This window comes from Sinocyclocheilus anshuiensis, unplaced genomic scaffold, assembly GCF_001515605.1.
Source record: "Sinocyclocheilus anshuiensis isolate Anshui unplaced genomic scaffold, SAMN03320099.WGS_v1.1 scaffold42, whole genome shotgun sequence".
Taxonomy (NCBI): Eukaryota; Metazoa; Chordata; class Actinopteri; order Cypriniformes; family Cyprinidae; genus Sinocyclocheilus; species Sinocyclocheilus anshuiensis.
In genome coordinates, this window is record NW_015546057.1 from 753,326 (window position 1) to 769,439 (window position 16,114).

General features: G+C 40.6%; 1 protein-coding gene across 1 annotated transcript in view; it reads right to left on the reverse strand.

The window, feature by feature from the left end:
• Positions 1–14,820, reverse strand: part of itih3a.2 (inter-alpha-trypsin inhibitor heavy chain 3a, tandem duplicate 2) — an 18,151-nt gene extending 3,331 nt beyond the window's left edge. Inside the window, exons 1-13 of the mRNA XM_016500583.1 lie at positions 14,669–14,820; positions 6,153–6,319; positions 5,927–6,031; positions 5,647–5,809; positions 5,429–5,539; positions 4,282–4,410; positions 4,082–4,198; positions 3,836–4,004; positions 3,528–3,644; positions 2,156–2,337; positions 1,875–2,060; positions 1,654–1,793; positions 1,418–1,575 (exon numbers count right to left, since the gene is read on the reverse strand). Of these exons, the coding sequence (XP_016356069.1) occupies positions 1,418–1,575; positions 1,654–1,793; positions 1,875–2,060; positions 2,156–2,337; positions 3,528–3,644; positions 3,836–4,004; positions 4,082–4,198; positions 4,282–4,410; positions 5,429–5,539; positions 5,647–5,809; positions 5,927–6,031; positions 6,153–6,319; positions 14,669–14,782 (1,858 nt within the window). The 5' untranslated portion in view covers positions 14,783–14,820. The remainder of the gene's footprint in view (positions 1–1,417; positions 1,576–1,653; positions 1,794–1,874; positions 2,061–2,155; positions 2,338–3,527; positions 3,645–3,835; positions 4,005–4,081; positions 4,199–4,281; positions 4,411–5,428; positions 5,540–5,646; positions 5,810–5,926; positions 6,032–6,152; positions 6,320–14,668) is intronic.
• Between the last annotated feature and the right edge of the window lie 1,294 nt (positions 14,821–16,114).

Genomic DNA, 16,114 nt, shown 5'->3' on the forward strand with positions numbered 1-16,114 from the left:
CTGTCATCACTCCTCCTTTTATCCTTCCGGAGCTCCTCCGTGGGACTCGAGACCGGTGAGTGGCACAGGTGTCGCCTGCCACCGGCCTTGCTCCGTTCCCATGGCTCTAGGCCCCGCCCCTCTCATCACAAATAGGTTCTAGAAAGATTTGTTGAAGTTGGTGAGATTTGTCAAGGGCAAATTTGGAAATGACTGTGTCATCAAATTTTGATTTACCTACCTGTGAGCTGCATATACACTACTTGTCTAAAGTTTAGAACACCTCCATTTTCTGAATTAGAAAAAGAGGCTTGCCTAGGACATGAAGCACCGTCAGTGGACTACTGGAAAAGGGACTTTTAAAAAGTTCTAGTTGTTTATGTGTTGTATGCTTTATTTCAACGTACACTGAGACATTAAACTGCATAATTCGAATCCGAGTGTGTGACAGATGCATGAGGTCAAAATTCCCCTGCATGGATTTCACATCAGATTCAAGTATGTAAATCTTTGAAGGTAAACAGTTTGAAAGTGACCTCTAGTAACTAGTGCTTCATGAATCTCTACATCATTGATAATGGACAATGGACCTCCACTGCCCTTTGTAGTGCAACCGTGACCTCCCTAGTAAAAAAGTATATTTAAAATACATTATTACATACGGGACAAACTGCCGTCCGTGAGGGAGCGGAGGAGTCGCCGCCATTCGCCTTAGGCCGGAGCCTGCTGCCATCCGCCATGATGGGGAGGAGCAGGGAATGGGGGACTCCTTCCGGCTGCCCGAACCCGGAGGAGCCGTCACCGTCCACCGGGCGGCGGAGGAGTGTCGGGCCGTCCACCGAGGGCTATCCAGTGCACATGTTGCTCAAGACTTACTGATATAAAACTCATAATGAAACTTTATTTGGAGTACTACTTGTGCACAGTGCATATTTATAAATATTAAGCCTAAACTGTGTTTTAATGTCACTATTGATGATGATTGCATGATCTTTGAATGATATCTGTCTTTAAATGCAAGACATTTAAAGTGTACCTGAAGTATACTTGCAATAGTTCCACTTTAGCACAATCAAATATACTTCAGTATATCTTTAGTTGGACGTTAGCTCTACTTCCACACAATTAAACTGCATTAAGTACAAAATTAGTTGTAGATTTAAGTATGCCAGTTTAGTATACAAAAAGTACAATTGCAGGGTATTTTTATTAAGTACATAAATACGTAAATGTATTTGTAGTAGATATAGCATGAAACAAATGTATTTCAAATACATTTTAGTATATTTATTTTTCAGGTCTGGCTTTGTGAGACAGTCTTATCAGGTTAATATCTTTACGTAAAAAAGCAGAAAAAACAAAGTCATACAGGTTTGGAACAAAATGAGGGTAAGTAAATGATGACAGAATTTTCATCTCTTTAAAATGTAAAAACTACCTTCAGTCAGCTTGTCAGCAATGAGTGTTTCATCTTCATCTTCGGTCTCTGGTTTGGTGACCACCATGGAGGTAAGCGGCGTGACAAAGTTATATCTTAGAGAAAGGTCTAGAGCTTGAGCTCTGATGTTCTCCTTGTCTTCTGGTGAGCATTTCTCTCTGTTAACACGTTATTGGAAACTGTATTATTTTTGTCATTCTCAGGTAATATTAGAAATATTGGAGTGCATGTTTGACCTTTTATCCAAGAGCTGCTGGATGGTCAGGTATGCCCACAGTCGCTCTATGAAATCCCCAAAGATGTACTCCTGATCAGGAAACACACTGTCCCACTCTTCAGCAATCGCTAGACCCTCAACCACAAACTGGTCTCCCAACTGAAATCAGGTGTATGCCACTAATGAAACAGAACAATCAAACTGATTTTTATTTAATAACTAATAGTTTGCTTTGCTTACCCCATTTGCTGATACTTCAGTCTGAAAGGTGTTGGTCTCAAGTTCTTGTAGCCGTCCAGCTACAACAATCTCAGAGCCTTTGAAGAACTGTCTAAAGTGACTTTGTGTCAAGTCAATTACAGCATTGCCAGGATAATTGAGATTCACCTCTAAGAGAAGTGGGGTAGCCACCTCATCATAAAAACCCTGCAGAGATAGAAAATCATTCAGGACCTGAATGCAATCTGGATCAGGTTACATTTATTAAATATATACCAGTATATTTTATTGTCTGAGAATACCTGTAGTTGAAGGGCAGCATCGGAGGCCTCGTAGACTCTTCGAGCGAGTCCATCGTTCTGCTTGGCCAGTGTGTCAAGAAGGCTGTAGTCCACATCATAGCCAAAGCCCAAACAAAAGAGACTCATGCTTCCATTAATAGCATTCTGGACATTTTCTTGGATTTTGGATAGATCTCGCTGGCCTTAAACACACATTATTCATTGCAGATTGTTAAATCAGTATAAATTAAGGTTTGGGATGGATTTTATAAAGCAGAAGTTTTCAAACTTTTTATTGCCATGGACCTGCAATATAATGATCCCCTTATAAGGGATACCTTTCTTAAAATAAAAAAGGCAATTATAAATTGTCTTAAACTGTTTAAAAAAGTTACTAAACATGATATTGTAAAGGAACTTTATTGTTTCCCAAATTTAATATATAACCTTTTTATTAGTGCTTAGATGACCTGATTTTATATTACAACATTTAGCTGGTGACTTTATATGTATAGTACTTATTTTTTATGCATTTAGCATTTTATATATTTTGGCTCTCAGAGTCCAGGATGTTGATTTCTGTTTGACTAGTTAAAGGGATAGTTCACCCAAAAATGAAAAATAATTTACTTCCCTTTAGTTGTTCCAAACCTGCAAGGGTTTGTTTGTTCTGTTGAACACAGAACAAATATATTTTGAAGAATGTAACCAAACAGTTTCTGGTCCCCAGTGACTTCCATAGTATTTTATTTTTTATTTTTTTCTGTACTGTGAATGTCAATGGGGACCAGAAATAGCTTGCTTACCCACATTCTTCAAGACATCTGCCATTATGTTTAACAGAATAAAGAAACTCATACAGGTTTGGAACAACTAGGGTGAGTAAATGATGACAGAATTTTAATTTCTCAACAGCTTACAATGTAAAAAAAAAAAGAAATAAATTAAAACAATGGTGTGTAGCCAAATATTTTTCAACTAAATAGCTTTTAAAAATACACATATTGAAGAATAAAAACAAATTTCAAGCAAAAAACAAATTGTCTTCAATATGTAACTGCAGAAGGCTTAAGTTTTAAGAGAAGCAAACAGTGATTCTCTTTTTCTTAACATTACTACTAATCACATAATAAGCATTAATGATATTATAAACAGTGCTAGGTCTGTTTAGGCTGCATTTAGACTTTTATTATTACATATTAGATGTTTAGTCCTGTCTGTTTACAATGCCTTAAAAAATTTGCATCACACAAGTATCATATAAATTTATTTCGCAAAGGTGTATTCTAAAGCATATTGAATGCCAAACGAAGACAACATTAAATGATTAATAATTATTACCAAAGAAAAAGTATTTTAAAACAGTTTTGTATTCTGCAAAGCCAATACACACCAGAACTGGGTCGCCCATCAGTGAGTAGAATGATCATGGACATGTCTGGGAAAGAGTGACTTTTTTCTGTGGTAAGCATGTCCACCGCAAACAAAAGGCCCTTGTTTATATCAGTCACTAATGGAAAATATGAGAGAATGTTTAATACAGAATCAGTAAAACATAGAACCAGTAATTTACTGCAAAACAAAGACTCGTTGTGGGTTATTTGAGAACAATGGCTCAATATGTCAGAGTGCTTACAGCTAGGCTATGATTTCAACCTTGTGCAGGGTTTAGAGTCCTTTTGTTTCACTTCATATACTTACTGTGTCTCGCTTCAATAGTCTTGACAAATTCTTTCGCTTCTGTCACATTCTCTGGTGTAGCTTTGCTAAGAAATGGTCTCCACGGCTCTATAGTGTCATCAAACGTGACCAGCCCAAAGTAATCATCTTCATGCAGTTCACTTAATATAGTCATCAGAGCTTCTCGAGTCTACCAACAGATAATCAGCAGATGATTGAAATGTACAAACTAGGAGGAGAGTATAGGAAGGTGTTTATCTGACTCACTTGTTTCATCTTCTCTCCCTCCATGGAACCACTTCGGTCTATCACAAATACCACATTTTTAGGCATTTGTGGCAAATCATCTGGGGCAAAAAAGTGTACAAAGTAGCCATTTATTATCTGAAACAGAAACACGAGAACATCCGAATAAGGCATGATTAGTAAGAAATTAATTGTGAGAAGAGGCTTTGTTGATACTGTACCTGAATTTCACCTATATCCTGTGGGTGGTTCACATCATATCTGATGAATAAATCTCCGTCAACTAATGTTTCTTCGCAGTCTGAGCATGTCTTTTGCTGATCCAGTGTAGGAGAGAAGTACACATGTGCCTGAGGAGGATCATAGAGGATCAATGTTACAAGCAACAAGGAAGTGTTTCTTCAAGTAGTTACAAATTTGTATTTTTTTTTAACTAATGTGTTTTTAGGCTCTTTATTGGTAAAGTGAGATGCTTAATGATTAAACTTTTATCACTAGATCAAAATACTTATTTCTGGAAACTGTTGCCTGGTTAGGACACAGTGTAAGGTGGAGCTAGTCAATGAAACTAAACTAGTTTCCAGGTAATTGCAATAGTTTAAAATAAACTATAGTTTTTTTGTATGAAATAAAGTTTCAGGTTTCAGATATAAATTCGAAATTATGATAAATTTAGTCACAGTTATAAAGCTATGTTATAAAATACTCACAAGTAAAGTTGCAATTATGAGAAATAAAAAAACCTAAATTGGTTAGATATGAAGTCACAATTTGAGAAATAATCCACGACTGTCAGTCACAGTAGTCAATTGTGAAGTCTCTATTACAAGACATGCAACTTTAAATGTTTTTTTGCAATTACAAGAAATAGTTACAATTAAAATAAAGTCACAAAAGTTGCCACTGCCTTTTTATTTAAATCATGTATGTATGTATGTATGCATGTATGTATTTATTTTATTTAGTTTGGTTTGGCTTTTTGTTTTGTTTTATTAAGGTATAAACAGGCGTCCATATCAATTAACCAGTGGGTAACTGAAATTAAACTATACTTTTCTGTAAGAAATTAAGTCGCAGTTACCAGATATAAAGAAATGCTCAGAGATGCAAATGTGACACAAAGGAGCAATATTAAGAAATAAAAACAAAACATATGAAATAATATGATCATCACAGTAGTCATTTGTGAAATATTAAGTCGCAATTGCAAGATATAAACTCGCAACTTCGAGAAATGTTACAAGAAATAGTTACATTGATTGATTGATTAATTTGGTTTGGCTTTTTGTTTCGTTTTGGCTAAGGCATAAACAGGCTTGAATTTTAATCAACCAATGTTAGGGGATTGTTGGAAACTTTCATTTTAACCTTTTTATCAGTGACAGTTTTCTTCACTAGAGGGAGCAGTTCATTGGTGATGAATGTACCGTTGACGTCCACAAACGCAATTCCGTTAGGTTCATAGATATCTACCACAATCTGTGGATGAGAGACAGATATAACCGATATAACATAGCATCCAATATTTAAGTATTTCAACTGAATATGTGCAATGAAAGAGTTTGAGAGAGAAACTAATGATGAACCTCAAAATTCTGAACCAGCTGTTTCGGTCGGACACCTATCATGATCTCATAGCTGCCAAGACGCCGTTGCAGAAGCTCTTCGTAAGTAAGAGTGAATGTGATGCGGCTCTGGGGTGCGATGTTCACGGACACAGAAAACGTCTCCATGTTCCTTCCCGAAGCCCTGAAAAGCAAAAACAACAAAAACAATCTCATTTCTGGTAAGTGAGATTAGCAAATACTGAAAAGCAAATGTGTACTCTGTCAGCATTCCAGAGCTTTGCCATTGACCTGTACTTGCTTAACCAGGCCAGCAGTTAGGCCAGATGACACAGCGCTCTCATACTGCTGCCTGGCCTGCTCTTTTTCCTTCACCTCGCTGACATATATCCTGCCCTCAATCTCTCTAAAAAAACAAACACAAAATATTTCATGAGGCACTAGTTGGTTTTGGGCATGCTAGAAAAAGATTGTGAGTGTAATATACTGTATATATTTATAGCTTGTGCAAAGAAAGGAGGACTAACATGCTAAAGTTGGTGATGAAGGCTGTTTTGGGTAAGTCCACCTCAAAGAACACTTCCTGTGATGCATTGGCTGTGTTCAAGGCTTTGGTGGTCATGACAGTGTGAGCAAAACGAGATGCGACCTTGCAGTCCACTCGCATACTTTGCACTTCTATCTGAGAGAGAGACTGATAGATAGTAAGAGAAAGTTAGAATCCACTGTACAGTAATAGTTATATTGAACTTATATTTAATATATGTATATTGTCAAAGCGTAAGAACAAATGAATTTCTTTTATAACTTATGGATGATATCTTCAACATCCTAAAAGATTGTTGATTTCAGTGCTGTATGTTAAATTTATATTTTTTAACTGTAGTTATGACAACTCTCAGGATAGATTGTAAAATCTTTATTAATGTAAATAAAATGTGCATAGGTTTGGTTTTGGCGGACTATATCTGCTACACTGCTGCAGCACAGCAAGCAAACTTGTTTCTGCTAAATGCTCGGATCTTAAAATGAAAAGTAAACATGTTGCTGCTGCTAGAGAAAGGAAGATCCTCGTAGGGGATCTAGGCAGGTGGTGCTGGGGAGGAGGAGGCTAAGATGAGGACACGCATTGCGCACAGACATAGAATTCATTGAATACATCCTGGTTATATAGGTAAACGGTAATGAGTACATGAATCCGATTGGCTGGAAACATTGAATTGAATGAACCAGTTAGAATGCAAGTAGAGTTTCATGGCTGAACTATTAATTTTTATGACTTTGCAAAGCCATGCTCACCACTTCTTGCTTGTATAATTCAAAATAGTGTCTACTAGAGGCATGTGATTTAAGACCAAGAGGTGATTAGGCCTTTTTACACCAAGATGAATGTTCAGTGTCAAAATTTTGTGAAAATTCATGAAAATTCACAAGCTTACATGCTTATTCACATGTGTACACTTTTCCAATGCATTGCAAAAGCTGGCCATGTGCCCAGACCTGCAGCTGTTACATAAAACTAATACTTGGTGGCATTCATGAACAGACTGTTTTGCTAAGCGATGATAAATAGGAAGAATTCGGAACCAGCTCTCTAGTCTCTGTACTCTTGATCAACACCATAGCAAATACAAAAATATGAATGGCTGTTTGAAAACATCTGTCCACCATATTTTTAATGCATAAACAGACATGGCCATTCTTAACTTTTGACAATCTTAACAGTCTTAAGACTTCTGCTGCTTTCAGTTATTTTAGCTGTACAAAAACAGCCTATTACTTTCGCGTTGAAGAATAAGGTGGATAAACGCCACCTACTGTCAGAGAGTGAATTTACTTTTTCATTCTGATTGTGTGCCATTTGTTTCATACAGCATTCGTATTGGTGTGAACAGGACTTTTTAGCATAGTTTTTTTTTTTTAGGTCACCTTTTCCACATGTATCAGAGTGTGCTGTTCCAAGACAACATTCCCAGCTGTCCCTCCCTGATGACAGTCTTGTTCAAAGGAGTATGTCGGTCACTTTTTTGAGGGAAAAACTTTTGATAACGTTGATTTGTTTAATTTTCTAATCACATTTTGCTTAACAGTCAATATACATCAACAGAGTTAGAACAGGTAAGAAATTTCACATGATTTTAGCGTGTTTAAAATTACATGGAACTTCCGTGGAACACTAATGGAGAAACTATCCAAGAAATTTGGTGTTCAAGGCATTCGACATTCACTCTACAGTGAAAGTGAAAGTGAAAGTGGATAGGGCCCAGGAGCTGTCAAGCTCTAAAATCACCATCAAAACTTGGTAAAGTAGTCCATACAAATTGTGCACTATGTATATTTAGAATATACTTATATGGTAACTTTATACGAGGGAACAACTTAAGTATATGACAGATATGACAAGTAAATGACAATATATATATATATATATATATATATATATATATATATATGTCAGGATTATGGACTATTCTGTGTGTTTTTGCTCCTGTGACCCAGTTTCTTCCTCATGTTGATTGTGTTAATTTAATTCCAGGTGTGTCTTGTTCCTCCCCAATTATCCTGCCTTTAAAAGCCCTAGTCCTTTCAGTACTTGTTTGTCGGGTCTCCTTGTTGAATGTCCTCGTTCTCTGTTTTCCTGTGGATTATTAAAGACTATGTTTTTCAAGTATTCCTCGTTTCCTCGTTCCTTGCTCCCCGAGTGAATTGTGACAGCCGCCAAGCAAAGCTAACATATTTGATCATGACCAGGTCAGGTAGTGACTATCTGATGTCCAGCAGGCAAGTGTGAAAGATGTTCGGGACAGTTGACTGATCTGTCACTGCTCCGATGGGGCCACTGGTGCGTCCTCACAAAACGTAATCATTTGCATGTTTTTTAAGCCTTGCCAATGAAAACATTAAAGCGATTCCTGTCCTCTACTGCAGCTGAAGCAGCATCAGCTTCAGGGGCAGGCTTACGAAAACACCGAAAGAGTGTAGTTTGCTTCGCAACATGGACGGGGTGATTTTATGAATGAATGTGTGAAAGTTCTGTTACAAAACGATGTTGTTACGTATCCTCGCGCTTTTTTAAGTGGGTATACGGAAATCCTTCACCTTTCCTAGTGGGTATACGTCGTATACCTGCGTATCACGTAGACTACACCACTGTATACATTATCTCACAAAAGTGAGTACACCCCTCACATTTTTGTAAATATTTTATCGTTTGCTTTCGTTTCATATCTCCTTTAGTGATTAACATTCAATGCTACGCAAGAGTTGCACAATAGCACTGGTCATCAACAGAAACACGGCGTGATTTTCAAAAAGTAGGTGCTTCGCAACATGGACGGGATGAATTTATGAATGAACGTGTGAAAGTTCTGTTACAAAACGATGTTGTTTTACATATCCTCTTGCTTTAAGTGGGTATACGGAAATCCTTGACCTTTCTTAGTGGGTATACGGCGTATACCTGCGTATCACGTAGACGACACCACTGTACTCACTTCTGTGAGATACTGTGTATATATATATGAAGAGTTTGGTTCCAAAACGCGATAAACATTTTTTTTTGTGTTTCCGCCAAAATCAGTTTTGTATCTGGTCGGTATTGAAAAGTACATTTTTTATTTTACGCAAAATGCGATATCCGCCGAGTTATTCTGTCATGTTTTCTCCCTTTTTTCCAAACCTCCTCCAAAAGTCTTTTTCCAAAAGGCTCCATTTTCTGCAGAATGCGATATATCTGCTCAACCAATCACAGCGCACCATTCCACGCACTCTAGACAGTAATGGCGGCGCAATCGCCGACAGCTCTGTCTGGTGCAGGGTTGCCAGGTTTTCGCTACAAAACCCGCTCAATTACTACTCAAAACTAGCCTTAAAATAGCCCAATTGCTACAGGGGCATTTTTTTGGCGGGGTTCTCCTGGTACAATTCACATTCCAGGGCCTAAATATCACGTTATTGGGGTCGCTTTTTTAAAAAAATAATAAAAAAAATAGAACAAGTAAAATAAGGAATAAAAAATATACAAATCGACAATTGTATGTACAGGTATATAACAACAGTGCTTGTATTGCGCAAACAGTATTGTTTGCGTATATCTCTCTCCTAGTGGTAGCACATTACGGAGCCAGTTTTATGCCCTAGTTTCTAGTCCTTAGTTCCTAGTCATAGTCTTGTCTTGCCTGCTTTCCCATGTTACCTGATTATTGCCTGTTTATCTTGGATTAACCCTTTGCCTTTCTCTTTCGGACTGTGTTTGCACCTTGCCTGGATTATTGCTCGTGTTATTGGGTTTCCCCTCTTGTCAAACCCTCTGGATCCTGTTTTATGACCACGCCTTTAAATAAAAGCTTTGCAGTTGGATCCGCATGTCTCACGTCTCGTTCGCACCGTAACAGAATACTCGGCCACACAAGGATCCAACAGCTTTTCATGTGGACTTTGGCCAGGTATGGTAACTGCAAAACTGTTATTAACTCTCGAGCAGGGCTTGCGATCGCTCGAAGATTATGTACAAGAGTATTTAGATCTCGCATATTTTTCTGATCTGCTGGACTGTGTGCTCACAGACTTTTTTTGTGAGGGTATCAATGAACCTATAAAGACACGATTAATCCGTGAGGGTCCCCGTTCTTCTCTAAGTGATTTTATGGATTATGCTCTGTTGTCTGTTGGTTCAGCGTTCACTGTGGGTATCGCGGAGGAATGCGACCCCACACTCACTCGTGTAATGGCGGACGCACTAGAGCACACTCACAAAATGGCGGCAACAGCGGAGCCTGATCGCAAAATGGTGGACACAACAGCACCCTGTTATGTCACAACTGCCAATCATGAGTCAAATCAAGTCACAGTTGATCTTCCTGAGTCCAGTCAAGTCACAGTTGATCTTCATGAGTCAAGTCACAGTTGATCGTCATGGGTCAAGACAAGTCACAGCTGATCTTCCTGAGTTAAGTCACAGCTGATCTTCCTGAGCCAAGTCAAGTCACAGTTGATCTTCATGAGTCCAGTCAAGTCAGAGTTGATCTTCCTGAGTCAAGTCAAGTCACAATTGATCTTCCTGAGCCCAGTCAAGTCACAGTTGATCGACATGGGTCAAGTCAAGTCACAGTTGATCTTCCTGAGTCCAGTCAAGTCACAGTTGATCTTCATGAGTCAAGTGAATTCACAGTTGATCTTCATGAGTCAAGTGAATTCACAGTTGATCGTCATGGGTCAAGTCAAGTCACATTTGATCTTCATGAGTCAAGTCAAGTCACAGTTGATCTTCATGCGTTTAGTCAAGTCACAGTTGATCTTCATGAGTCAAGTCAAGTCACAGCTGCTCATCATGAGTCTTGTCACGTCTCAGCTGATCTGCCAGAGTCTTGTCACGTCTCAGTTGATCTGCCAGAGCCTCGTCACGTCTCAGCTGATCTCCCAGAGCCTTGTCACGTATCAGCTGATCTTCTAGAGTCTCGCCACGTCTCAGCTGTTCGTCCAGAGTCACGTCACGTCACAGCTGATCTTCCAGAGTCTCGTCACGTCTCAGCTGATCTTCCAGAGTCATGTCACATCACATCTGATCGTCCAGAGTCACGTCACATCACTGCTGATCATCCAGACTCACGTCACATCACAGCTGATCATCCAGAGTCATGTCACATCACAGCTGATCATCCAGAGTCACGTCACATCACATCTGATCGTCCAGAGTCTCGTCATGTCTCAGCTGATCATCCAGAGTCACGTCACGTCCTGTCTGTTGCACCCAGATTATCAAGATCAGTCCTTCGGTATCCCAGTCTTGTATCCAGTGTGAGGGATGCACCGGTGGTGTCTGCACGCACAGCTGGTATCCCCAAACCCACTCACTCTAGCCTTCCTGTTCCTGAACTGATTCCCCTGTCTGAAGCGCTTCCCATGATGTGTTTGGGCTGCATACACCACCACAGAACCTCCCGAGGTCGCGGCGTTCATTATAGTGTCTCCAGAGGTGGCGGCTGATGCTGCAGAACCTCCTGAGGTAGTGGCGCTCGCTGCTGTGTTCCCCGAAGCGATGGTGTCCACTGCAGGTTCTCCAGAGGTGGCGGCTGATGCTGCAGAACCTCCTGAGGTAGTGGCGCTCGCTGCTGTGTTCCCCGAAGCGATGGTGTCCACTGCAGGTTCTCCAGAGGTGGCGGCTGATGCTGCAGAACCTCCTGAGGTAGTGGCGCTCGCTGCTGTGTTCCCCGAAGCGATGGTGTCCACTGCAGGTTCTCCAGAGGTGGCGGCTGATGCTGCAGAACCTCCTGAGGTAGTGGCGCTCGCTGCTGTGTTCCCCGAAGCGATGGTGTCCACTGCAGTTTCTCCAGAGGTGGCGGCGTATGCTGCAGAACCTCCCGAGGCGGCGGTGCTCGCTTCAGCTCCTTGCGTGGTGGTGGTGCCCAGCAATGCACTTTCAGCCTGTCATGTCGCGGTCGAAGGAACCATTGCTGAACTTTGTATCTGTCCTGTTAAGGAGAATACTGATGAACTCTCCCTGTTTCCTGATGGCATCCGCTGCAGAATCTCCAGAGGTGTCAGTGGTATCCACTTATGAACTCTCGTCCTGTCCTGTTTCGGCCAAGGAGGCCATCTGTGAACTCTCTGCCTGTCCCGTCATGGCTATGGAGGCCATCTGTGATCCCTTTTCCAGTCCTGTAATGGCTATGGAGGCATTCTGTGAACTCTCTGCCTGTCCTGTAATGGCTATGGAGGCCGTTTGTGAACTCACTTCCTGTCCTGTAACGGCTATGGAGGCCATCTGTGAACTCACTTCCTGTCCTGTAACGGCTATGGAGGCCATCTGTGAACTCACTTCCTGTCCTGTAACAGCTATGGAGGCCGTTAGTGAATTCCCTGCCTGCCCTGTTAGGGCTATGGAGGCCAATTATAGACTTATGTCCTGTCCCGGTCCAGCCGAGGAGGCTGCCTATGAACTCTCAGCCCTGTCGGTCACAACCAAGGATGCTCTCTGTGAATTTGCTGTCTGTTCTGTTTCTCCAAATGTGTCTGCTGAACTGTCAACTTGTCCAGTATCCCAGAGTTTGTTTGATTTTCCTGTCTGTCCAGTTCCAATCAAGGAACCTGCTATCTGCCCCATTTGTCCAGGTATGAGCCCAGAAAATATAAATGCACTCCATGTCTATTTCGTTAACCCTGTCACTGCCCTAGAGACCATTCATGAACTGTCTGCCCGGTCTGTTTCCCCAAATGTGTCTGCTGAACTGTCTGCCTTACCAGTCCTAATCTGTAAGGCTGTTTATGAACTGTCTTCCTGTTCAGTTTCAGTCAATAAGCCAGACTTTGAATTATCTGTCTGCCCAGTCTTGAGTAATATATCTGAACTTTCTGTCAGTCCTGTTTCAGTTACTGATCTTGGTTATGAAATGTCTACCAGTCCATTTTCAGTCAATACATCCGGTTTTGAACTTTTTGCCTGTCTTAGGTCTGCTCTTGAATCTAATTGTGAACTGTCAACCCACTCAGTTTTTGCCAATGCCCCACCTTTGAACTGTCTGTCTGTCCAGCCACTCTCAAGGAGACCAACTCTGAACTTTTAGCACTGTCAGTCATGCCAAAGAGACCGTTAATAAGCCCACTGTATTTCCTGCCTCAGTCCTTGAGACCATAAATGCACTGTCTGTCTCCTGTGTTTCAGTTTTCCCTAGGCCCCAGTCCCTGCCATGGGTTCCTGATCACTCTGGTCCGCCGTGGTGGTCTGCCGACACGCTCTGGTGGGCCAAAGCTCCGTCTGCTCTGTCGTGGTGGTCTTCGGCTATGCTCTACTGGTCTTCTGCTCCGGCCTGGTGGTCTTATGCTCCTCCGTGGTGGTCTTCTGTTCCGACTCCCCCACCGTGGTGGTTCTCTGCTCCGTCCTGGTTCTCTGCTCCGCCCTGGTTCCCTGCTCCACCCTGGCTTTCTGCTTCGCCGGTTCCGCCTGGGGGGGGAGGCTATGTCATGAATCCTGTCCATGAACTTTCGTCCGATTGCCACCAGAGGTCTGCCTTTCTGTTAGATTGACTCTCACACTACACAAACTGTTGCATGTCATCCCGGATTACATTTCCCATCATCCATTGCACTGATTTCACACACGGCTGCAGCCAATCACACACCCTACATAAGCCTTGGACTTCCTGTCTCTCACTGCCGAGTATTGTTTGCGTATATCGCTCTCCTAGTGGTAGCACATTACGGAGCCAGTTTTATGCCCTAGTTTCTAGTCCTTAGTTCCTAGTCATAGTCTTGTCTTGCCTGCTTTCCCATGTTACCTGATTCTTGCCTGTTTATCTTGGATTAACCCTTTGCCTTTCTGTTTCGGACTGGGTTTGCACCTCGCCTGGACTATTGCTCATGTTATTGAATTTCCCCTCTTGTCAAGCCCTCTGGATAACGTTCGCTGTCGACTGACTTTTACGCCCGTTTTGGATTCCCCGTAGCATAATATATATATATATATATATATATATATATATGAAATGTAATGGGTTACAGATTACAAGCTACTCTATTTAAAATGTAATAAATAGTGTAAATGTTTTAATTACTTTATTAAATCAATGTAATTGATTGCATTTGATTACATTTTTGATTACTTTTCTAAATTTCTAACTAATGTTTTCAACTCATAATCAGTTAATAAACTCTCAGACAGATTGTAGCCTAAAGCTTTCAGTGGCAATGTAGGTTGATGTAACTGGCAGACGTGGTGCGCTGCAAATTCAAACAAGCAAACCAATCAAAAGCATCACTTTGCCTTTAAATGGCAGGAGGCATTGTGCAGATTACAGATTAGAAACAGGCAAGGCAACAAATGAATCTTATTCAGCATATCCTAGCTTTTTACAAAAGATACTCAGATGTAACCCCCTTTGTAATCATTCACATTTTCATAAGTAGCTGTTATTTAATTACACACATTTTTTCTCAGTAACGATAGATAGATAGATAGATCGATAGATATTGGAAGAATTAAAGGAAACAAATGACACTCACCAGCGTTGTGCTCTTGATATAGACTTGAGAAACTGAAAAACCTTACCTGTTTTGCTGAATTATTGTTTTGATCTCTGATGGTCATAGTGTCTTGAGCTTTAGCAGTAAGAATCACACAAATAGACACACACATCCACAGCATGACTTTAACTGCAGACATGGTGAAGCCTGGTCCGAACTGACTTCAACGCTGGGTGTAAATGTTTTTTAAACGAGAGTGAAATGAAGAGAGAGAGAGACGGATGAATGACCGCCTGTGTGTGTTGTCCAGGCATTTTAAGGGTTGCCAAAGGGGTGTGTGACTGTGCCCAATAATCTAGTACATTCTCCACTGCCTACCCACTCCACCCAGAACAGACATCCATCCGTCTGTCCATCCATATATATATACTCTGTCTGTCTGTATCATGTCTGTCAGTGTACAGTGGCAAGAAAAAGTATGTGAACCTATTAAGAGTTGATTGGTTTCCTGTGTTAATTGGTCATAAAATGGCATCTGATCTACATCAAAGTCACAAGTATAGACAAACAAAATGTGCTTAAGCTAAAAACACACAAACAACTATAATTGTCTTTATAGAACACATCCCATTAAACATTCACAGTGATATGGGAAAAAGTAAGTGAACTTGAGTCCCTTGTTTGTCCTGAGCAGTTAAACTGCCCACTTGTCTTCAGAAATATCCTCCAGGTCCTGCACATTCTTTGGTTTTCCAAACTCTAACTTATACATTTTGTATATTTTAGTTTTCCCAGCAGTTTGGTGTAAAGTAAAAATGTAAAGTAAAATATTAAAAATGTCTGTTAATGCATTTAAAAAAGGTTTATACTCTATATTTTATAATTATCTGTGAAACAAACATTTTACCATCATAGAGTTTTGCAAGTTCTGATGTGGGACTGCTGATGTGCATTGCCTCTAAAGTGCTCTCTTTTTCATGAAAGTACAGATGCTTTTTGTGGTGTGATGAGAAACTCTTTAGACCCTCTGTTTGCTTGAATAACTCACACAGAACCTCTCATTTATCAGAGGTAACTCCTCTATACTGTATGTACTAAGAGAGAGAGTTAATGTGCCATAAGTTGTGCCCGAGAGCAGCCAAATGACAAGCAATTAAGCTGCTGAGAGAAATAGAGAGACAAGAGTGATCAAGTGTGTCAATGAGCCTGTTCATGGTTTTCTGGACTCCAGTGTGTCATGTCTGGTCAGCATTGCTAAGGCGCTAGAGTGTTTGCATGTGTTTTGGTTTTCTCACCACTCCCTCTTTAACAAGACTGAAGTCAGATATGATGTCATTCTTCAAAAGGTAAACATTCAGTCAGCACTGAAGCAGCACAACCCAGGGATGGCTGCAAACGTGCCCTCACTGTGCATCCAAAATGATTGCAAGGAATACCTCTATAGCTCTCATCTCATTCCTGTCATATAGCAACCAGCATATAGGTCAGAGTTTTTAAAAGGGAATCTACCTTAAAAAAAAAAAAAGATATA